Source organism: Carassius carassius, chromosome 14 (assembly GCF_963082965.1).
Source record: "Carassius carassius chromosome 14, fCarCar2.1, whole genome shotgun sequence".
Taxonomy (NCBI): domain Eukaryota; kingdom Metazoa; phylum Chordata; class Actinopteri; order Cypriniformes; family Cyprinidae; genus Carassius; species Carassius carassius.
Window position 1 is genome coordinate 15,679,363 of NC_081768.1, and position 20,033 is coordinate 15,699,395.

Consider the following 20,033-nt stretch of genomic DNA (forward strand, 5'->3'; position numbering starts at 1 on the left):
CAGATGCGGTGTAAGACAGGGGCTTTGTATTTTGTCCTCATCTCTGCTGCTGGGGACAGATTTGTGCAGGAAAGAGCCCCTGTGACATCTGGCCCTTATGTCAGCGGTGGCCCTAGCTGCCTAATGAAGGGACATGCTTGTGCTTGGCACTGCACTGCACACCATTTATTAACGTCAGAGAAAGTCACACCAGGGTCTGCTGCACACTTTAATGATGGTACACTCAAGCTCACAGTGTTTGCAGGCATTTGTGTGAGAAAGCTAGTCCTGTCAGACAGGCTTACACTTAACGCTCTCTTGCCGTGGCGTTCCTGTAAAATATGTTTCAATAACTAATAGAAGATGCATTATAGGAAATGATGCAATGCTTCAAATATCCAGCATCAGAATTCTAGGTTTAATCACACAAGTATTCAGTATTTTCACAGAATAAAAAAGTCTAGTATTGTATTTTAGTCCAGTAGTCTCTTTCCCTGTTTTTCTATAATAAATTATTGTCTGCTATAGCATTCTTACGTATCTCTGCATGACAACATCAGTATTCTGAAGTGCACTCCACTTGTAAGTATTGAAAACACTCTGTATAAATATAACAATATATGACAGCCGTCACATGAAGAACACATACAGGACAAACCAGCATACGTTTTACAATATTAAACTTTGGATGAGGAATATATATTAAACTACTGTCATTGTCTTTAACTTCTGGATCAGACTTGTATCCAAAGATGAAGTACTAAAAATAATAAAGCAGGGCCTTGTCTATTGTACCAGCGCACCTGCCAGTGATTTTCATGTAAAACCTGTAGACCCTGATGGGGTTCAGGTGTGTTTGATCAGAGCTGAAACAGAACACTGCATGATGGGAACTGTTACTCAAGTCTGAAGATCGCAGCACACGTCTAGAACTGAAATAAACACTACATAAGACTTCATGCAGAGGTGTGATTCAAAGCTTTATTATGTACTGTGAAGTATAAAACCGTGTTGCTGGTCATGATTTTATCACTGGTACTTCTATGTATTACAATACATGAGAGAATTCACTTTTTTATGGGACGTGTCATTTTACTGGAGCATTACGATGAAGAGTACTTTAATTTGATTGTGGCTGAGTTCACATTTCTCACTACTGAGTCTCAGAACCTGGTAAGAAAAATAAAAAAAATAAAAGCATTTCCTTTATTCCCTGTACCACATAGATAATAACAGAGAGAACTGCTAGATTCGCTGACAACTGCTGAGTGAAATTGGCAGTAAACTGGATTCATACTGGGGTCAGATATAAAAGACTTATGACTAGAAAAAAATGTGCTTAAATGTTCTTTACTGTTTTAGTCGAGATGAGTGCAAACTCCAATTTGACAAACCATTTTGTACAAACTATTGATTGCTTTGAGGTATATGCGTTTAGTCTTTCAAGCTTTTCACATTCTCCAGAAAGATGCTGTTTCATTTGTACAGTCATAAGGAAATTGAATTTTAAAATTCGGTCTGAGCTGTGTTGATAACCTCAAGGGCACTTAGACGGTGTTAAAATGCCACTTAAAAAAAACCATGATTGGATGTTTAGAAATTCCCACTGCAAGGAGAAAAAGCTCAAAACACATTCAGCTGAGGATAACTCAAAGCATTAATGAGAATATGTGTAGATTTAAGCACTGGATTTTGATTACATACAACGTTTCAATGAAGATAAACCTTTGTGTGAAATTCACTTACTGTATGTATTGTCTACATGGTAAATAATTTTTGACGCCTCAGGCTTTGACAGCACAGGTTCAAACAGCAAACTGAGTCATAAGCTCACAGGTGACACTGTGGCAGAAAGCACAAAAACAAGCTGCTTCTATAAACCCAAAAATACAAGAAAACTGTTTGTGTTGCATGAAGATATAAGTATTTAGCTATACGTGGTTGTATATCAAGATTTAATGCACCAAGTTAAACCTTCTCATTTAGCTTTCATTGAGGTGACAGCGTAGATGACGTACTTAGACAAAATATACTTCATCTTCAACAACCATTTAATCCAATTATGTCCTTTTTTTGTCCTGTGGGATAAAAAAGATTAAGTGAAAAGAGGATATATGACCAAAAAAATGCAAGACCTTACAGCATAGCACTGTGCATGAGAAAGGATTTAAACCTAAAAACAATGTAAGGATCAGCATAGCCTCAAATTATACCACAATTTGTGGCATGCCTTATGTTGCTATATTGATCTTAACACCATAATGCCATATTGAATTTATGGATCTTTAAAGTATTCTAACTGGACGTGGTACAACTTGAAGGTATCTTCTTGGACCTTCTACGTGGTCTGAGTGAGCCAATCCAGAGTGAAGTCCATTTCATAAGACAGTGTTCAGATTTCATTAAGCTGAAAAGACAATAAAAACATGCATCTTAACATGCACTCCAAAGACAAATTCTCAAAAATGTATATTTTCGACTAAGAAAAATAGGATTATATTACAGGACTCTATATTCTACATCAATACATACCAGCCGGTAAGCACCAGTTATTCATTTTTTATTTCTGATGTGATCAACCTGTGTTTTTTATTTCATTATACTGCAGTATCTAAAAGCTCTCTCATGCAGTCCTTTCCCATCTGTCACAAACCAAGTGTGACTTTACAGTGACTTACACAAGATTGATACGCAGTGGTCATCTGTGCCCTGCAGTGATGTTCAGTCAAGATCAGCTCTATTCAGATCCATGGAAATGAACAGTTCAACACTGGTGGGGAAAGAAAAAAAAAACTGAGAATTTTTTGTGTGTGTGTGGATTCTTCACGCCATTAATTCTGGTGCAATTTTATGCTTTTCCACCAACATCTGCCAATACAAGAACATTATCATACACAAGTAAGACAGCTCATAAACTGTAGGCTGAAACGCATCTCAAACAACGTTGGCAGTGACCTCAAGACGCAGTTACATTGACAAGCATCTGTCAGTTGGATGCTGTTGTCTGCAGCCCTCCAATTATCTTTGGTTTCCAGAACAAATCCCTCAGTCGACTTGCCAAGTGTGTAGTGTTACCATAATGGCAGAGAATAAGAGAGCGCAAGTGCACTCCTGCAAGCAGATGGTGTCATTGTATCACTGTCAAACCTCTGAATTTTTCAGTCTGACTGCATTAATTGACTCTTCAATCATAACATAATCTTCACCGCTTTTGGTGCATAGCAAAAAAAAAAGCTAGCATGAGTATAAATCAAATTTGTTAGAGTGAATCATACTGTATATGCAATTATAAATACAAACTATTACTACAATTAGTACTATGCATTATGAGCAGTGGAGCATTTTATCAAGGTTTGTCAAGGTTTGGTTGGTTATCATGTAAGGAGGGTATTATGAGGAAAATTAAAAATTCTTTCTCCATTGAAAGCCAATTTAAAATTAGTTTTATATTCTGACATAAAGTTGGAAGCAACATACAGTAGACAGTTTATCCCATGTACTTCGCAGAGCACATGAATGGCAATGCCAATGGAAAGATTTCTCCATGACCTCCTTGTTTAGGAGTCATTTTCCACAAAGATTTCACTCAAAGTTTAAAATGAATCACTTATTGTCTTGTTTTCAAATGTCCTTGAATCACAGCAGAACAATTAACTTCCTAAAACAGCTGTAATTTGCGAAGAATTAAACAGATGAAGAGATGGGTGAGTGGTAAACTGATTACATGAAAACAGGTGAAAACAGCAAGGCTCGCTGCACTCTGCATTCACAAACAGACGCTAGGCACTCTGGGAATGTGTGCCCTGGCTCACACAGTTATAAGCTCAGCATGAGAATGGCTTATTGCAATGTGTCTGCCAAAACAGCACCAATAATTGTGGAATCCATTATAACCCCATAATACTAATCAGTCGAACACCAAAAATAAACAGATGATATGCAAACATGGCTGCATTTTCCAGGTGATGTGTTCAGGTGGGACCACAGGAGTGTGATTTTCACTAGAAGAGACAGGATAAGTCACAAATGCATGTCTTCTTAAAGTGTATGGAGTGCTTATTAAATGAAGAGAAAAGTTCTTTATAATGAGAAGAGTGGGACTACTGCTAATTGAGATTCATTAAAAACTAAAGTATAATTATATTGTGTCTCGCATGCTGAATTGAATATTTGATTATCGCACGATCAAAAGTGCCGTGGTTTTGAAGCACAGCTGCGATATGGCTGTGGGTTGTGCTGATATTCAGACCAAAAGAATGAATGCAAGTGTAATATTTTTCAACAGTTCAATATATAAGATGTTAATATTGAGTAACTCACATTTGCACACAATATTGTCAGTTACTTTGTGACTGATAATATAACTAAAATAGTTACAATTGAAACAGTTTCATTTCTGTGGTTTTGAACAAATCAGTTAAGTGAATGACTTGATGCACTCATGAATGAATCAGTGATTTTAAACAAATCATTTGAAGGAATTATTCACCCTTACTGGTGTATCTATGAAAACTGTTGAAAACATTGTTGCACAATCTGTAATATTACTGCACAGAACAGCAATCTGTCCATCTGAAACACACAACATGGACAAAAGCAGAGTGCTACTAAGGGTAAAAGTCCTAGAAATTTAAGCCTGTTTATTGACTCTTATGGAATACTGCTCAGCCAATCAAATTTGAGGAAAAGAACTAAAGGTTCGTTCATACCAAGGACAATAACTTTAGGGATAACTATAGCATTTAATTATCTATGAGACCTAGTCTAGAATGATAACAACATGGAGGAATTATGTAATTTGTAATCTTTTTTTTTTAATCTTCAGCTGATGAACAATAAAACCATTGACAGCCAATCAGAATCCACGCAATATTAAAAAGATGGAGCATTTAAAGGGGCAGACACTATGGCACGCATACAGAACAACAGAAGTTACTGTGGATACTATAGTTATCTATATAGTTATTGTTCTTAGTGTGAACACCAAGAACCATAACTGTAATGATAAGAATATTAGCATCCACATCAATGCACAATAATAATTTTAAGTGCGCTGCTGTTATGTTGTCTGCCTCTTTAAATGCTTGAGCTCTTTAAGGTCAGGTGGATTCTGATTGGCTGTCAACGTTTTTCATTATTCATCAGATGCAAAAAGAATAGTTGTGAAAGATATTTCACCAATATTGTTCCTCTGTGTCATTATTGTTATAGCTGTGATCACAAAATTACAACAATTATTAAAACTTTATTCTTATAGTCATCACAATAGTTATTATCCAGTAATATACGGTATGTATAATAATATATTTTCACTACGCTTTCTGTACACTTGTAAGAGCCAGGTATACACGGTACTCTATATGTAACAAGAAATTGCAACTATCCTCTCAAGGAAGTGTGGCTTCTGTAATTGGATGTTGAAGTGCTGCGGTTACGCTTTCAATGTTTTCAAACACACTACTCACCTGGCATACAGCGTCTGTGCACAGACTGTTTATAAGCACAGACTCTTCCTCAGCCAAATGAGACGGAGCCCCCTCACTTCTCACTGATTGGTTTTTATCAGTATGCTCCACATATCGACAGCAGAAGGCCTGCAACGGTAGGGAAGAGATGTTACTCAGGTTAAACAAACGGAATATTTAAGGAGAGGCTGGGAAGGGATATCCTACTCTTGGCAGCATAAAAGGCAAAGATAGAGCTGGATATGTGGGAGGACTTAGTGTCAGAGAATGATATAGTGCTGATGATATAGTCATACCCTCCTCAGTGATAATATGTGTGTCTAAAATCTTGCCTGAAGATAGATGAAATAACATGAATATGACCACAGTCGGACATGCTGTTATTAGTTGAAGAATTAATAGCCTGACACGTCTCTTTGCCTCAAACCACATCATGCATTTGTTTTGGCTGTTTTGTTTGTTAAAGATTTTTATGCACCGCTTATGATTCATGATCTACTGAAGAAAAATCTGTATCTTCTTTCACTCTCCTTCACGCTGACTGTCCGATGGCTTAACGTGGTAATGATTACATCTCACATTACATTCTCAGGCTTAAATAAAAGCTAAAAGCATTTAAAAGAATTTAGTGGATTTATTTTCAAACCTCTATGTCGTCTGCACTGATTATTGATTATGGAAAAGTAATGGAGGCTGGATTAACTGGGCTCTTTCCATTATCCATGTTCATATCCTGAAAGATCCTCTGAAGAGGCTATAGGGTGGAGGCTCACACACTCTTTTAAATCCGAATTATAAAAGTCTGTTAATTCCCATACAATGGCTTTAACTGAGGCACTACATTGTTGTATATCAATATCACAGGAGTATAAAATAAAATAAGACCACAGTTTAAAAGATGAAAAGACCAACCGACTCATCAACCCACATTTTGAAAGTCTGAATGCGGCTAAGAAATTGGAGCTTGTAGATTTCTCTTTTTGTACAGTTAAGAGCTTTATGTCCTTAACATTTGTTTGTCAGCTCTCCTGCTGTTAAACCCAAAGGAAATGAATTACAGGACCAGCATATAATGTGTTCAAGCACCATGCTGTCTAACAAAATCATTTTAACATTCATTCTTGTTTAGAGCTGGTTAAATTTAATATCTAATTTAAAATTTAGATAGTTAATGCTTATATTCCTTTTATTTAGTTCTGATGTGCTGATATTACTCTGTAGATATTAATAAAATGCAACTAATCTTAATATATATAAAAGCAAAATTGTCAGTAGCTGAGGAATGTATTTTATCTTCCAAAAATTTTTTTTTGTTATTGTGCCTTTGTTTTGTTGTGAAAGTATCCTACATTTTTTATATCATAAAAATTTCAATTTGGGCCAATTTTATATATATGTATTTATGTCTCTTGCTCTCTATGTGATGACCAACTCTGTCATAGAAAACAACAGTGATTTTCAACCGTGATGGAAACTCCATAAGTATTTGACAGCAAATTGAATGTCTTGTGTGTGAATTACAGATACCCAACAGAAAGCATCATGCATTAAGCTGTTACTGTCATAAATGTATTCTTCCTCACCGCAGAAAAAATTAACAAAAAGAAAATTCATTGTGAATCACACAAGACCAGATTTAACAGCCTAAAAAGTCCAGTTGCTTGTTACTAATGAGTCTCATTAATTCACAGCACATGTGAGATCAGTCATAAAATTATATTTTTTTCATATTAACCACCTTCACGTTTGCATTCAAAATATCAGACCTCATGCACTCTCTTTCACCATGGAAGACTGTATAAAGACAAATGAGATATACATTCAAGCTTCAGAATCCTCTGCTGACATGTTCATGCCGAAGGCACTACTGTGAAATACCAAAATCCCCACCTGTGTGCCACTGATTAGAAGACAATGCCCATTTTAATTAGCAAGCCTAAAGCCATTCATCATCACACAAATCACAATACCATAAAAATGATTTAAATCATGAATAATACCTTTTTCATTACATTTAATTGCATACTATTTTACACAAATGTAATATAACAGTTGAAGATTTATTTCATGCAGACCATTAACGATCAAAAATCACAGCAGTGTTAATGCGACTAAAACATCTCCGCCATTGTTTCCGTTCCTATTACCGTTCCATTCTCAAATAAGCCATCCGATAAGCATCAGTGATTTAATCATCCATTGTTGGCTTACAAATGGTTTTCTGTGTGAAGAAATGCATCTGTTTGAGCATGCCCCTGTCTTGTCCTTAATTAGACTATAAAACATGGCTGACCTCTACAAAAGACTTCCATCCATCAAGAGAACCAAAATAAAGTGACGATGATCAAAATTAATAGAATGACTAATATATGTTTTTTGGAAGACCCGAGCATTAAAAATGCTTAAATCGATATTGAAAGGTTTGCGTTAATTGATTTAACAAATGTTTTCCTTGTTTCTGATGCGCATAATTGCCTTAACAAAGGAAAAGATATACCTAACAGAGAATATTGTGTTTTTGTCTCTTGTTGCTGTTCACATGCGGCGATCTCCTGCAGCATTTTTAATACAAAAAAAAATGTTAATTACCCAAATGTTCAAAGCTTTGTTCCTGAAGGCCACATTTCACTCGAGGCCATACAATAACTCCTTAATATTTTAGTGGTGCAATTAATCTGTGCGTAATGTCATAAGTCTATATCATACTGAAGGGGTTTCTGTCTTCAAGCTATGCTTGTTAAATGGTTTATTAATTGTACTGTCACAAGAAAACATTAGAAAATGCTCCTCAATTGTTTGCTTTATTGTGCTGCCTCGCTATAAGACACCTCTGTGGTACATATAGATATATACTGGGTTTTTCTGATTTAGCATGACATATTTATGCTGAATGAGAGTGTTCCCAATCTACATGGGTGAAAATTAATGGATGATGTATGGAAGACATAATAAACCCTGGTAAATATACACCTAAACTACACTGGAATGCATTTGTTATCATATTCAGAGACACTTTTGCAACTTACCCAGTCTGACTCAATCCACTGCATCTCAGCTCACAGAGAGACTGGTACCTGTTGGAGGGATAAATCAAATTTAGGATATAGATTTCGAGATGAGAATACACAAAATGAAGTAAGAAGAGACAATGAGTGAGACTACAAGTCAAAACAAACCTACACTCGCATGCACAAATAACAGATGGATTGAAAACAGTTTGACAAAGCATATGTTACTATCAAAAAAGTAAACCAATTTGTGGGGCTGGACAAAAGCTGTCAGAGCAGAATGTGATTTGAGAGCAACCATCTTTTCAGCGTGTCTGGTTAAAAAGCTTAGTTTAGCTGGTCAGGTATTAAAGATCAGTTTAAGCTTCTTTTAAAAGATGGATTGTTGATTGTTTTTTTTTTCTTATGTGTTAGTAAGTCTTTTTCGATGACACTAGTTAACTTTATTAGCGGATTTAGAGGGCCGAGGCATTTATTTGGGGTTAGTGAGGGCAGGTTTACTTTTTGAAGTATAAATAACTTAATTTATGACTGGCATTCGCAACATTAGAGTTATTATTAGGGTTACCTGATTAACGTTTAGTCATCCTTTCGAAGTCTTAATACGCGTCAGCATTCAGTTCTAATAGTCACAAAAAAGAGTTCAGGTCTCTATGGGGCCTTCAATAGTGCTGATATTTAAAAGCATTGGTATTACAACACAGATTCAGCCTTCTGATGTTCATTAACATAAATAGCAAAAGAGGAAAATGTACTGTAGGTAGCACAGATAAAGCATTTTAACTGGATCCCATTCACTTCTGCGAGTGATGAAACTTTGGCTACAGTGGTTAACACCAAAGGCTGAAGGCACTTAGAACATCTTATTGGAATATGGGGACGTTCTTACCTCCTGAATCTCCATATCATTCTCAGAGTCACGTTAGCGCAGACAAGTCAGTCCGACTTATTGTTTAATAAGCTGAAGCTTAAAGAGTGTGTTAAAAAAGATTCAATTTATTGGTCTAAACAGTTGATTTCCATTAACATGTTAAACATTTAAATGACTAATCATGAGTCAATGAACAATTTAGAGCTAATGTTAAAAATTATTTAACAAAGTTTAATTCTATTAGTGAAGCTTATCTATTATTACACAAAATGACTTGACAACGTCTTTACGGTTCCTTTTTGTGGCTTTTCTTTGTTAAATAGATATCTATAAAAAAAAAAACATTATCCATTTCCTCAGGTCATACAGGCATTTAGTACTAAAGACAAGTACGTACCTATGTATCTATTTTTACAAAAAGGATCTCATCTTTATTAACAGATTATAGCAACACAACTTTAACAATTATGATCACCTATTTAGAGAAGCTTGCACAAGGCGCTTTACATCCTTTTTATTACATTTTTATGTACAAATACAAGCTACACACAAAGCAAAGCACTTGGATGTGGCTACATACATAGCCAATTGCTTTCAAACCCAATACTGATATCAAAATTAAATGTACAAACTCAGTATTTACCATCATCAAATCAAGAAGTATTATGAAAGATGCTGTGTACAAAATGAGTCTCTCCTCATACATTTTTGCCTTAATGCAAAGGTTCCCGAAGTCAGGGAAGCATAATGTGTGGCTAATTCCATGCTTTACATTTGGGGGACAAACAATGGAAAACTAAAGAAAGGAGCATTCAATGACAAAAGTACACTGCCAAATCCTGGCCAGAATTAATGCTCATAAGGTATCATACAAAGAAGTCAACAGTTACAGATAAGAAAAGGGTACCATTTTACCGCCCCCCCCCCTACACACACCTCCCCCCAAGGTTAGTGTGAATTTAAAAACATGACTGACCTATCACTTAAAAATCCCATTTTTTATTATTTAGTAAATAAGGTTGACGTTGTATGGAGGTCACATGATCTGGAGCACCTTTAATATCTACCATAGGGGTGATCTCTATAGCCCCCTCGAGTAAGTCTTGATGCTGGAGCTTTGAGGTTGGGCCGCGATGATATCCAGTCCTCTTCTGCTAAAAGTGGAACGATTAAAAAGGGGAAAAAATGCAGAACTGCTTAAAACAGTTGCAACAGACTTCATTTATCTCAAAGAAAAATGGAATTTAACAATAGTGAATGTAGATGTTACAAAGGAGAGGAGCCTCTTTAAATGGGTGAAATACAATGCTATGATGATTTTTAATGCTTTTTTGTTCTAAACATTACAAAATTATACACTGAGCACCAGCTGATCATCTTACACATGCATTTCAATAAATCCATTTAGAGCTCCATTCCCGCATCCCATCTAGGGCATGTTCGGCTCAGTACATTATCGTAGATTTGAGAAATATACAATGTCACATTGCCCTAATTATCAGTTACCAAAGGCAGAGCAGATGAGGCATGAACTCATGGCTGAGCTCACAGTATGACCCTGCTGTCATTTAAATACAGTATGTGTTGGGAGCCGATGCTCCATTAGGTTCTCTGAGTGTGATCGTTGGGCCATTGAGGAAACAATCAGCGCGCCTTCAGGGCAAAGAACCTTAACCTTCATTGTTGCTAACTACCATTTCACAGAGAAAGGAGGAAAAACCATTATACATCGTGACAAAATCCCTTTTATTCTGGTATTCTGTGTAATGATCACTACCGCACAAACAGTACACACTCACATTATTTTTAAGAGTTTTTTCCCTAAGTTCCTCCTCAATGTGAAAATCTCTGCTCATTGCAATCTTATAGAAGTCTGTTTCCACCTCTGAGTAAAAATACAACAGGTATGTGAGATAAAAATAAGAAAAGAAAAAAAACGTGGTATACAGTCACAATTACTAGAAATAAATTCACAATTGTGACATCAAATTGTCAAATAGTAAAAAAATAAAGATTGATTTGCAATCGCAAGATATAGTCAAATACTGTATTAAGTCATAAAATTGTGAGATACAGTGACATAATATGTTACAACAAATTAAGTCACAATTGTGTTGTCACATTGCGACAAAATTTCACTATTGTGAGAAATAAAGTCGAAATTGTGAGACAGTCACAATTACGAAAAATAGTCAATTGTATGAAGTCACACTGCAAAATAGTCACAACTGTAAGATATAAACTCACATTGCAAGAAATAAAGTCAAAACTGTCATACAGTTACATTGCAAGATTGTTGCAGATTGTTGTTGTTTCACACAATTGTGAGGCATAAAGTCAAATTTTGAAAAATAAAGTCACACTGTTAGAAATTGTGTCACAATGTGAGATAAATACTGTACATTACAATAAAAACATTGCAAAGAAAGTTGCAATTACGAAACATTTATTATTTATTTTCTTGCTGCTTTGAAACAGTTGCATAAAGCACTATATAAATAAATGTGAATTGACTTTATCATGTTGATCAATTATGAACCTAATAATGACATTATTCAGCTCTATTTACAATGCTCCATTAGGTTCTCTACAAGTTTAAAATTGTTTCAATTCAGTTTAATAAAAGGGTCAGTGTGGCAAAGTTTTGTTGCAAAAAGTGTCATTATCCAGCTCACTTCAGTTTGAATTTTGTTCTTATCTGAAAGTGTAGTGAAGTAACAAGTGTAGTTAAATTAATAATCATCTTTTAACCAAAGAGCTGTGAGAAACAAAGCTGCAACTGTGAAATTTAAAGGTGCAATAGGAGATCTTGGAAAATGCTAACATTAGCCTGATAGCACTGAAAGCGAACATCCCACCCTCCCTGCAATCGCCATCCAAAGCCACGCCCCCTGAATGCATTTATGTTCACAGACCAGAATACCAGACACAACATACAACAATAGGCTACTTCAGCCAATAGGTTCCCAATTCAAGTCCATGTTCCGAAGTGAAGTAAACCCCTGCTCAGGGAGTAGGGAGCAATGAACATGTTGTAGGGATCATATCGATTGGAACACAGTTCATTCACGTAGCTCGGGAATTAATGCTCATGTGTCCCAGCGAGAAAACTTTTAAAGTACTACAATACCAGGAAGGAAGTCCGGGTTGTTGATGTTTGTCTGCCATTCTCGCTCTGTCTGCACAAGCGTGCGTGAATGCGCTAATGATGTATTCTGTCTGCGCGAGCAGGGTGTGCAGAGGTATGCAGATACATACAGTACATTGACAGGCAGGTAGGAAAGCTATTTAAAACGCTCGGACTGTGCGGATTGGACGTACATTTCTTGGTCCTACGCCTTCCACAGAATATTTAAATACAGATAAATAAATGTAAACTTAATGATTGCTATCGGGATGTGAATAGACTTTTAACCAGTATAACAAAAACAATGTTATAACAAAAAATGTTTCTGAAAACAATCACCTATTGCACCTTTAAAGACACTGTATGCAACAGGAAGTTAGAAAATCGCTATTATGAGATACAGAGTCTCAATTACTGTTTTGTTTTTACTCTGAGGTGGAGTGGGTAAAACCTTTCCTGACACTATAATTTCGGTTATAAGCCAAGAAGTGGCAAAACGTCAAATCATTCATGTCAACACTTTGACACTCCACTGCACAATTTGCAGCAATGCAAAATGAATGAGCAGGCACGTATACAATGGGAAACTGGCATCAGAGGAAAACAACAATCCACACCAAGAACAGAGGGAATACTGCATCAAATGTAATCCACAGAGGACACATATTCAAAAGCCAGTGTAATGGCTGAAAGGCCATTCTAACTCTGTTGGTGGGCCTCAGCAATGCCTCCAGCTCTCTACTGGCTCAAGTCCACGATTTCAAGTGCATCTTAAAACCCAGCCCTGAAGCAGACTAGTAAGGTAAGATGGCAGCTGCTGTGCCCTGGGCCTCTGTGATTTAACAACTGGCAAATGCCGCTAGGTGTTTTTCCTTACCTTTAGCTCTGAAACATTTAACAGCAATATGGAAAATGAATGAGGCAAAAAGGTTTCTCACTGGTGTGGGCAATGTGCCATGACTGAGTTTCAGCCCGCCTGCTATGCAAACTACTGCTATGCAAGAGGATGTTTCTCTTTGTGGTGCACCATTCAAAACAGACAACCTAAAATCCTAATAGTTTCCTAGTAAGCTAAAAGAAAAGTTATGAAAAGTTATGTTGTTTAAGAAGAACTGTAGATCAGATGCTTACCATAATTGTTGTAAGCTTCATCATTATTACCGTGTCCATATTCATAATATTCTGAGACACTGTAGGAGGGAAAATAATTATTATGAGACATTTTGACAGATCCTTAGAGTCAAAGTTAAGCATTAATTAGCTCATGTTGTGACAAAATGTCTTTTAAAAAATAAATGTGCACCTTTTCGACTGGTTGCTGTAGTTGTCATCATAGCCCTCATAACTCTGGTCATCATATTCCCCATCGTACCCATCATCATATCCCTGAAATCACAGACACACAAAAGAATAATCACAGAGGGCGATGCTAGAGGACTGAATCTGTCTCAAAGCAGCAGTTTAATTGTTTAGGGTTGAAAAATCAATGTTTAATTACACCGCAATAGGATTTCTCTAGTAAATATACTCCCAGAGTGGAGGACTGGCACAGCTGAATCATGTCCAACAGAAAATATTGATCAATGAGCAACAATTGTCTCATTTGCCATGTTTGAAGACAAGTGGTCGATCAAGTATTACAGACAATAGAAACAATAAACAGATTAAAACGTCATGATTAGATGTTCAGGAGATCCTACATGACTTATGTCATCCATACACCTTTTCTTACTCTTTTTTTTTAAGCTTTCATTGATATTGAAAGAAATTATTCTTTTAACAATGCACATACTGAATATGAAGCAAATATTTTACTATGCAGTTGTGATATTTAATGTCTGGATTTATATATTGGCCTAATGGAAATCCAGCAGCACATGTGAATCTTTTGGGAAAAAAGTATCTGAATGTGACACTCTGTTTTGCATAAACAAAATGGAGCACATTTGTATGACTATTAAAATTTGTTTGTGTCTGTAAGATACACCCCAACAATCAGATTTTTTGGTCTGTAAAAAAAAGACAAACATCATAAGATGAAAATTAATCTTCGTCCTAAATACACAATTTTGGATTGATTAAAACAACTCACTATTAGATAAACTCCAAATAATTCACAAAAGCAAACTTATAACATCAAGTATGGTGTTTCTATTTGTTGTTCAGACAGACTAACTGAAAGCACTTTCCTTTTTTATTAGGCCTAATCTGTCAGAAAAACCTGGGTAAGCTATTTTGACCCAGTCTATTCCCTTTACATTAAAATTCTGCACAACAGTCAGGTTTTATGAGTATGATGAAGGATTAGACTAAATTAAAGTTACGGATTATGGGGATTAAGTTGTTCAGGAGATCTAACACACAAGTTTCCTTCTATTAGTCTTTCCTCATGCTAACAGGGTCAGGGTTCTGTCCTCTCCCACTAATTGACTGGTTTGTTAACATGTCCTCTTGATAGAGTTATATGCATATCTTAAGCAGCAGCGTATAGAAGAAGCAGCATGTTTTACTATTAATGGCATGTTTCAGAACATGTCAATCACTCTAATACCAACTGCACTCTAAGGAAATACGTTTTGGTCGAACAGTGAGAGGTAGTGACTGACCTACCCATTTAATAGGGTAATTTCATCAAGAACGGAAGGAGTAGCTTTCATTTTAACATTTGCGAATATGAAGATGTGTCCTTTTTGTCTGCTATGACATTTAAGGAACGAACAAAATAGTTGAGCTAAAAATGTATCAATAAAACATTTGTTATATAAAAAAACAATCGCCTGCACTTTTAGAACCAATAGCTAGAACATGCCACAGATGTAATAAAAATGTATAGGGAAAAAGCTATTCTCAACAGATCATCTAATATAAATTATACAACAAGTACGACTAAATTTTACACAATAAATAAGCTTACAATAAAACGTGATAAATTCTAGTAAAGGTGGTCATTAGTAGTTTTAATGAAAATATTTCAATATATAATAATGCTAATAATGCTATAATAAATAACTCTTTTCATTAGTCTTTTTAGTTTATTTGGCTTACTGTTCGACTTTCTCCGTAGCATTTTAAAGTGGCTGTTTCTCTAAATAATTCAATTAGATCACATATTTGACCATCAGGCACAGTACAAATCACTGAATGCACTGTACAGTCTTGTTTTCCTGTAAGAAATTAAATGTGGCTCTACTCTAACTAACGTCTATTCCTATACGTCACAGAGTTAGAAGCAAGACATTCTACAATAGGAACACATGAAAACACATTCAAACATCTATATGAAACTATTTAGTACAGAGGTCTTGGGCAACTATGCAAACACTATGTGGCCAGGATATTACTTAGTATAATAACAAACTGTTATATTTAAGAGGTCCTTGTGTCTGAGCTTTTTGACTTTAACATGCACTTACAAGCCACTGCGCATAATTCGAGCAAGCTCTAGTTAATGGTGCTTGATCATTGCATTTCAACACTCATTTGAAAGAGCAATTAACTCTGGTCCTATTGAGCAAGCTAACAGGAAATAAATCAAGTGGTAGAGAGCACTGCAAGAGTAATTAATACAGCAGAAAGCCAAAGGACTTCAGTACTCAGCTTCATTATCAATTGACATCCACCAACACCTCCTGACAGTGACTGATCTCTGTGTGGGACAGCAACTGAATATGATTCCTCACTGGAGAGCAGCAAAGGGAAATTAATTGTTGAAAATGCTTTTTGTCTGTGATTCCCTGCTTACTGAAGCGTCTTTGTCTACTACTTATTTCTAAACCAATTTTTCAGGGCTAATATTTTCAGTTTGAAGTATGAGCAAACATGGACCTAAGGCCAGACAGGATGGAGCAGTCGGAAATATACTGACATCCAACAGGCCATATATCTATTTAGTTGTCCGTTGTGATTGTTGCAAATGTTGAAAGGACACATAATTATTTTAAACATAATCAAAATGGGATTTCATTGCACATCAGTTTTATATTTAAGGGAAAGTGCATTTTATATCATGGCAAATAGTGACTAATAGGTTTAATTAAATTAATGTTATGTTCAGTAAACCACAGTTTATTGAAAAAAGGATAATAAAGACAGAAAGACCAGTGTTCTGACTCAAAGCTAGAGTTTTGATTTGTTTAGTTTTTTTTGTTTTTTGGTATTGTCATTGGCATCTCTGTTTGTATTTGCATCATTAATTCACTATTTAAAACCAATTGACTGATGTTTAGTTAATACATAACAATATCTATGTAGCACTGTATATTAAATATATCATAATCATGAGTGTAAGTGGAATTTAGTCATCCTGGTATCGGAAATTCTTTGTAAAAAAACTATTATGTTGATATACAGGCAGTGTTGTGCCTGAACGCGTTCATATTTTGGGCGAACGTAAACTGAACGTGCTGTATTAATGCCTGATGAACGTTACTGTGAGCTCGTTCATTCTGGTGTCTGTGAACGGCACGCTCTCTCAGGTTAACTTCGTTCAATAGGGTGCCAGATTTCTATAGAGCCTTCCAGGCGAAAATCCGGCTAAAACACACCGTAAACGGGTCTTAATATGTAGCGGAAAAACACCCAATCTGGCAACACCAGCCACCAGTGTCTTTTTTTTATTTATTTTTTTAATTAAATACCAGCCACCAGTGTCGCACCGCCGTCCGCCGTATGTGTGACGCGTCATCAAAAAAAAAAAAAAACAGCAAACGACAGCAGCATGTAGCAAGAAGGCGTATATGATCATTTAAAATAATTTTATGATGTTTATGGCAAGGTCGGTGAGAATGGGAGACAAAGCATTAAAGCAACAATGGGGAAATGCTGTCCCCTCAATGCTAATGTAAACCCTGGTTGGATAAGGATTCAAAATTGGATATGAAGATGAAATCTGACGCATAGCTTCATTGTTAAAACTGATAAAAAAATTGCTGTCTGTGATTCTATATGGGCTGTGGCAATAATTTTGAAAAATAATAGCTCGCAGCAACGTATGGAAAAAAAGAACTATGAACTAGTTCATTTTTGGAACTGTGAACTTTAGTTCAAAATTTTGTAGTTTGAACTATGAACTGAACTAGTTCATTTTAAAATTTGTGAATTGAACTTTGAACTAGTTCATGTAGAAAGTGAACTTTCCCAACACTGTATACAGGTGCATCTAAATAAATTAGAATATCGTGGAAAAATTTTACTCAAATTGTGAAACTCGCAGTGGTGGACGAAGTACACAAATCAAGTACTCCATATTATATATCCAAATATTACTCCAGTAAGAGTAAAAGTACTCCTTTTTCAATTTTACTCAAGTGAAAGTACAAAAGTACTTGATTTTTTATGTACTTAAGTAAAAAAGTACTGAAATTTTATATAGGTTACTTAATTAAATTTTATATTCGCACATATTTTTAATAATCCTACTGCTCAAAATACCTGGGATTTTTTCCAATATAACCACCATATGGAGTCAAGATATATTTTTGTTGTTGATATGGACTACGCTGATGAGAGTGATGTTAACTGTGAAAGCTTACACTGTGATGTACCTGAGAGAAAACAGAGATGACCATCTGATTTTCACCAGGAAGAACAAAGTATTTTAAAGTTTGTTGTTTTACAAAACATCACAGTTAGGACTATATATGACATGATAATAAGGCCTGAAGTTAGGAAGAACATTTTAAAGGAAAACATAATTATATTTTCATAATGATGAAAATATAATTACTTTTTATATAATTACCACTTTTTATATCACGGAAATTCATCCCCCACACTTTTTCGGTCAAGTGTGTTCGCACAGAGGTTTTCAAGAGCTGGTGTGAATAAATATAGATTTAAGCTCAAAGAGACGGGATAGTCTGCACATGATTTGATATTTTATTCGGACCCAGAATACAGCGAGATGAACATCACAGAGTGCTAAACTCTCCTGCAGTGTTTGTTTCATTCATACTCGAAGCCAGAGGGCGCTCTCGCGCTGAAAGTCATATCAGGAAATTCCTAATATGGGCAAAAGCGTCCAGCTATGGCTGTATGAAAACAGTTTTTACACAGAAAAAAAAAGGCCAGAAACTTTTGGAAACACGAAGACATTAAACATACGATTGCAACAATATATGGTTTTTCAAGTCATCTTCAGCAGGTGATAAATAAAGTATGAACAATGCAGTGCTAATTGACAAACCATTTTGTAGTATATAAACAAAAAAAAATTATTATTTGTTATTGTCCTGCAGTTATAGATTTCTAAGCCAATTAAAAGTTAGAAATTTAAGAAAAATTTAAGTTGCCTATTGTATCCACTACCAGTCAACCGTTTTTGAACAGTAAGCTTGTTAATATTTTTTAAAGAAGTCTCTTCTCTTCACCAAGTCTGCATTTATTTGATCCAAAGTACAGCAAAACAGAAAAATTGTGAAATATTTTTACTAACCTATTTATATTAACTGATTTTTATTTGGATATATTTCAAAATGTAATTTGCTGAAATTTCAAAGTTGAATTTTAAGCATCAATACTCCAGTCAGACAATCCTTCAGAAATAATAAAAAAATAAGGTTTCTTTGATGAATAGAAAGTTCAGAAGAACAGCATTTATTTTGAAATAGAAATCTGGAATAATCTGAAATAGAAAATTATGTCTTTATCATCACTTTTGATCAATTTAAAGTGAAGTGACGTGACATACAGCCAAGTATGGTGACCCATACTCAGAATTCGTGCACTGTATTTAACCCATCCAAAGTGCACACACACAGCAGTGAACACACACACACCGAGAACACACACCCGGAGCAGTGGGCATCATTTATGCATCGGCGCCCGGGGAGCAGTTGGGGGTTCGGTGTCTTGCTCAAGAGAACCTTAGTCATGGTGTTGCCGGCCTGAGACTAGAACCCACAAAAGAGTCCTTGCTAAGTAGAAGTGTTCATTTCTATAATTTATTTTCCAAAAAACAAAAATTATATTGACTGTAAGCTTTTGAATGATAAAGTGTACAATGTTGCAAAAGCTTTTTATTTCACATAAATGCTAGTTTTTGGATCCTTATATTCATCAAAGAATACTGAAAAAAAATACTCATGTTTTAAATATTGATAATCAGCAAATCAGCATATTAGAATGATTTCTGAAGGATGTGACACTAATGATGCTGAGAATACAGCTTTGATCACAGGAATAAATTACATTTAAAAAATACATTCAAATAGGGAAAAAAGTTATTTTAAATATAAAAATATTTCACAATATTACTGTTTTTGCTGTACTTTGGATCAAATAAATGCAGGCTTGGTGAGCAGAAGATACTTCTTTAAAAACATAAAAAATATTACTGTTCAAAAACTGTTGATTGGTAAGCTATATAGATTAAAGAAATGTTATATAGCCTACATATATAGCCTATATATATATATATATAATTTCTGTCCCCCTCACTTCTGAATTGGATTTTTCCAATCACATCCTTTCTTTTCTCCCCAGATGTAACGTTAATCTATATATATATATATATATAGGTGGTTGAATAAAAATATTTGGACATTATTTATAAAAATTACCTCAACTTAGCACCAGCAAGCTTG

The 20,033-nt window shown here is 35.3% G+C and overlaps 1 protein-coding gene across 4 annotated transcripts in view; it reads right to left on the reverse strand.

Annotated features, from left to right (window-relative positions):
* Positions 1-784: 784 nt before the first annotated feature.
* LOC132157140 (KH domain-containing, RNA-binding, signal transduction-associated protein 2) overlaps positions 785-20,033 on the reverse strand; it is a 66,589-nt gene continuing 47,340 nt past the window's right edge. The window contains exons 7-13 of one of the 4 annotated variants that reach the window (XR_009437524.1): positions 13,754-13,836; positions 13,582-13,640; positions 10,378-10,474; positions 8,471-8,518; positions 5,445-5,573; positions 2,658-2,749; positions 785-2,386 (exon numbers count right to left, since the gene is read on the reverse strand). Coding sequence is in view for 2 of the 4 variants with exons in the window: in XM_059566335.1 (XP_059422318.1) it covers positions 10,380-10,477; positions 13,582-13,640; positions 13,754-13,836 (240 nt within the window). In the remaining 2 variants the exon portion in view is untranslated. Of the gene's footprint in view, positions 2,387-2,657; positions 2,750-5,444; positions 5,574-8,470; positions 8,519-9,533; positions 10,478-13,581; positions 13,641-13,753; positions 13,837-20,033 lie in introns of those variants that run through there. The other 3 variants (XR_009437523.1, XM_059566336.1, XM_059566335.1) reach the window with 3 other exon arrangements.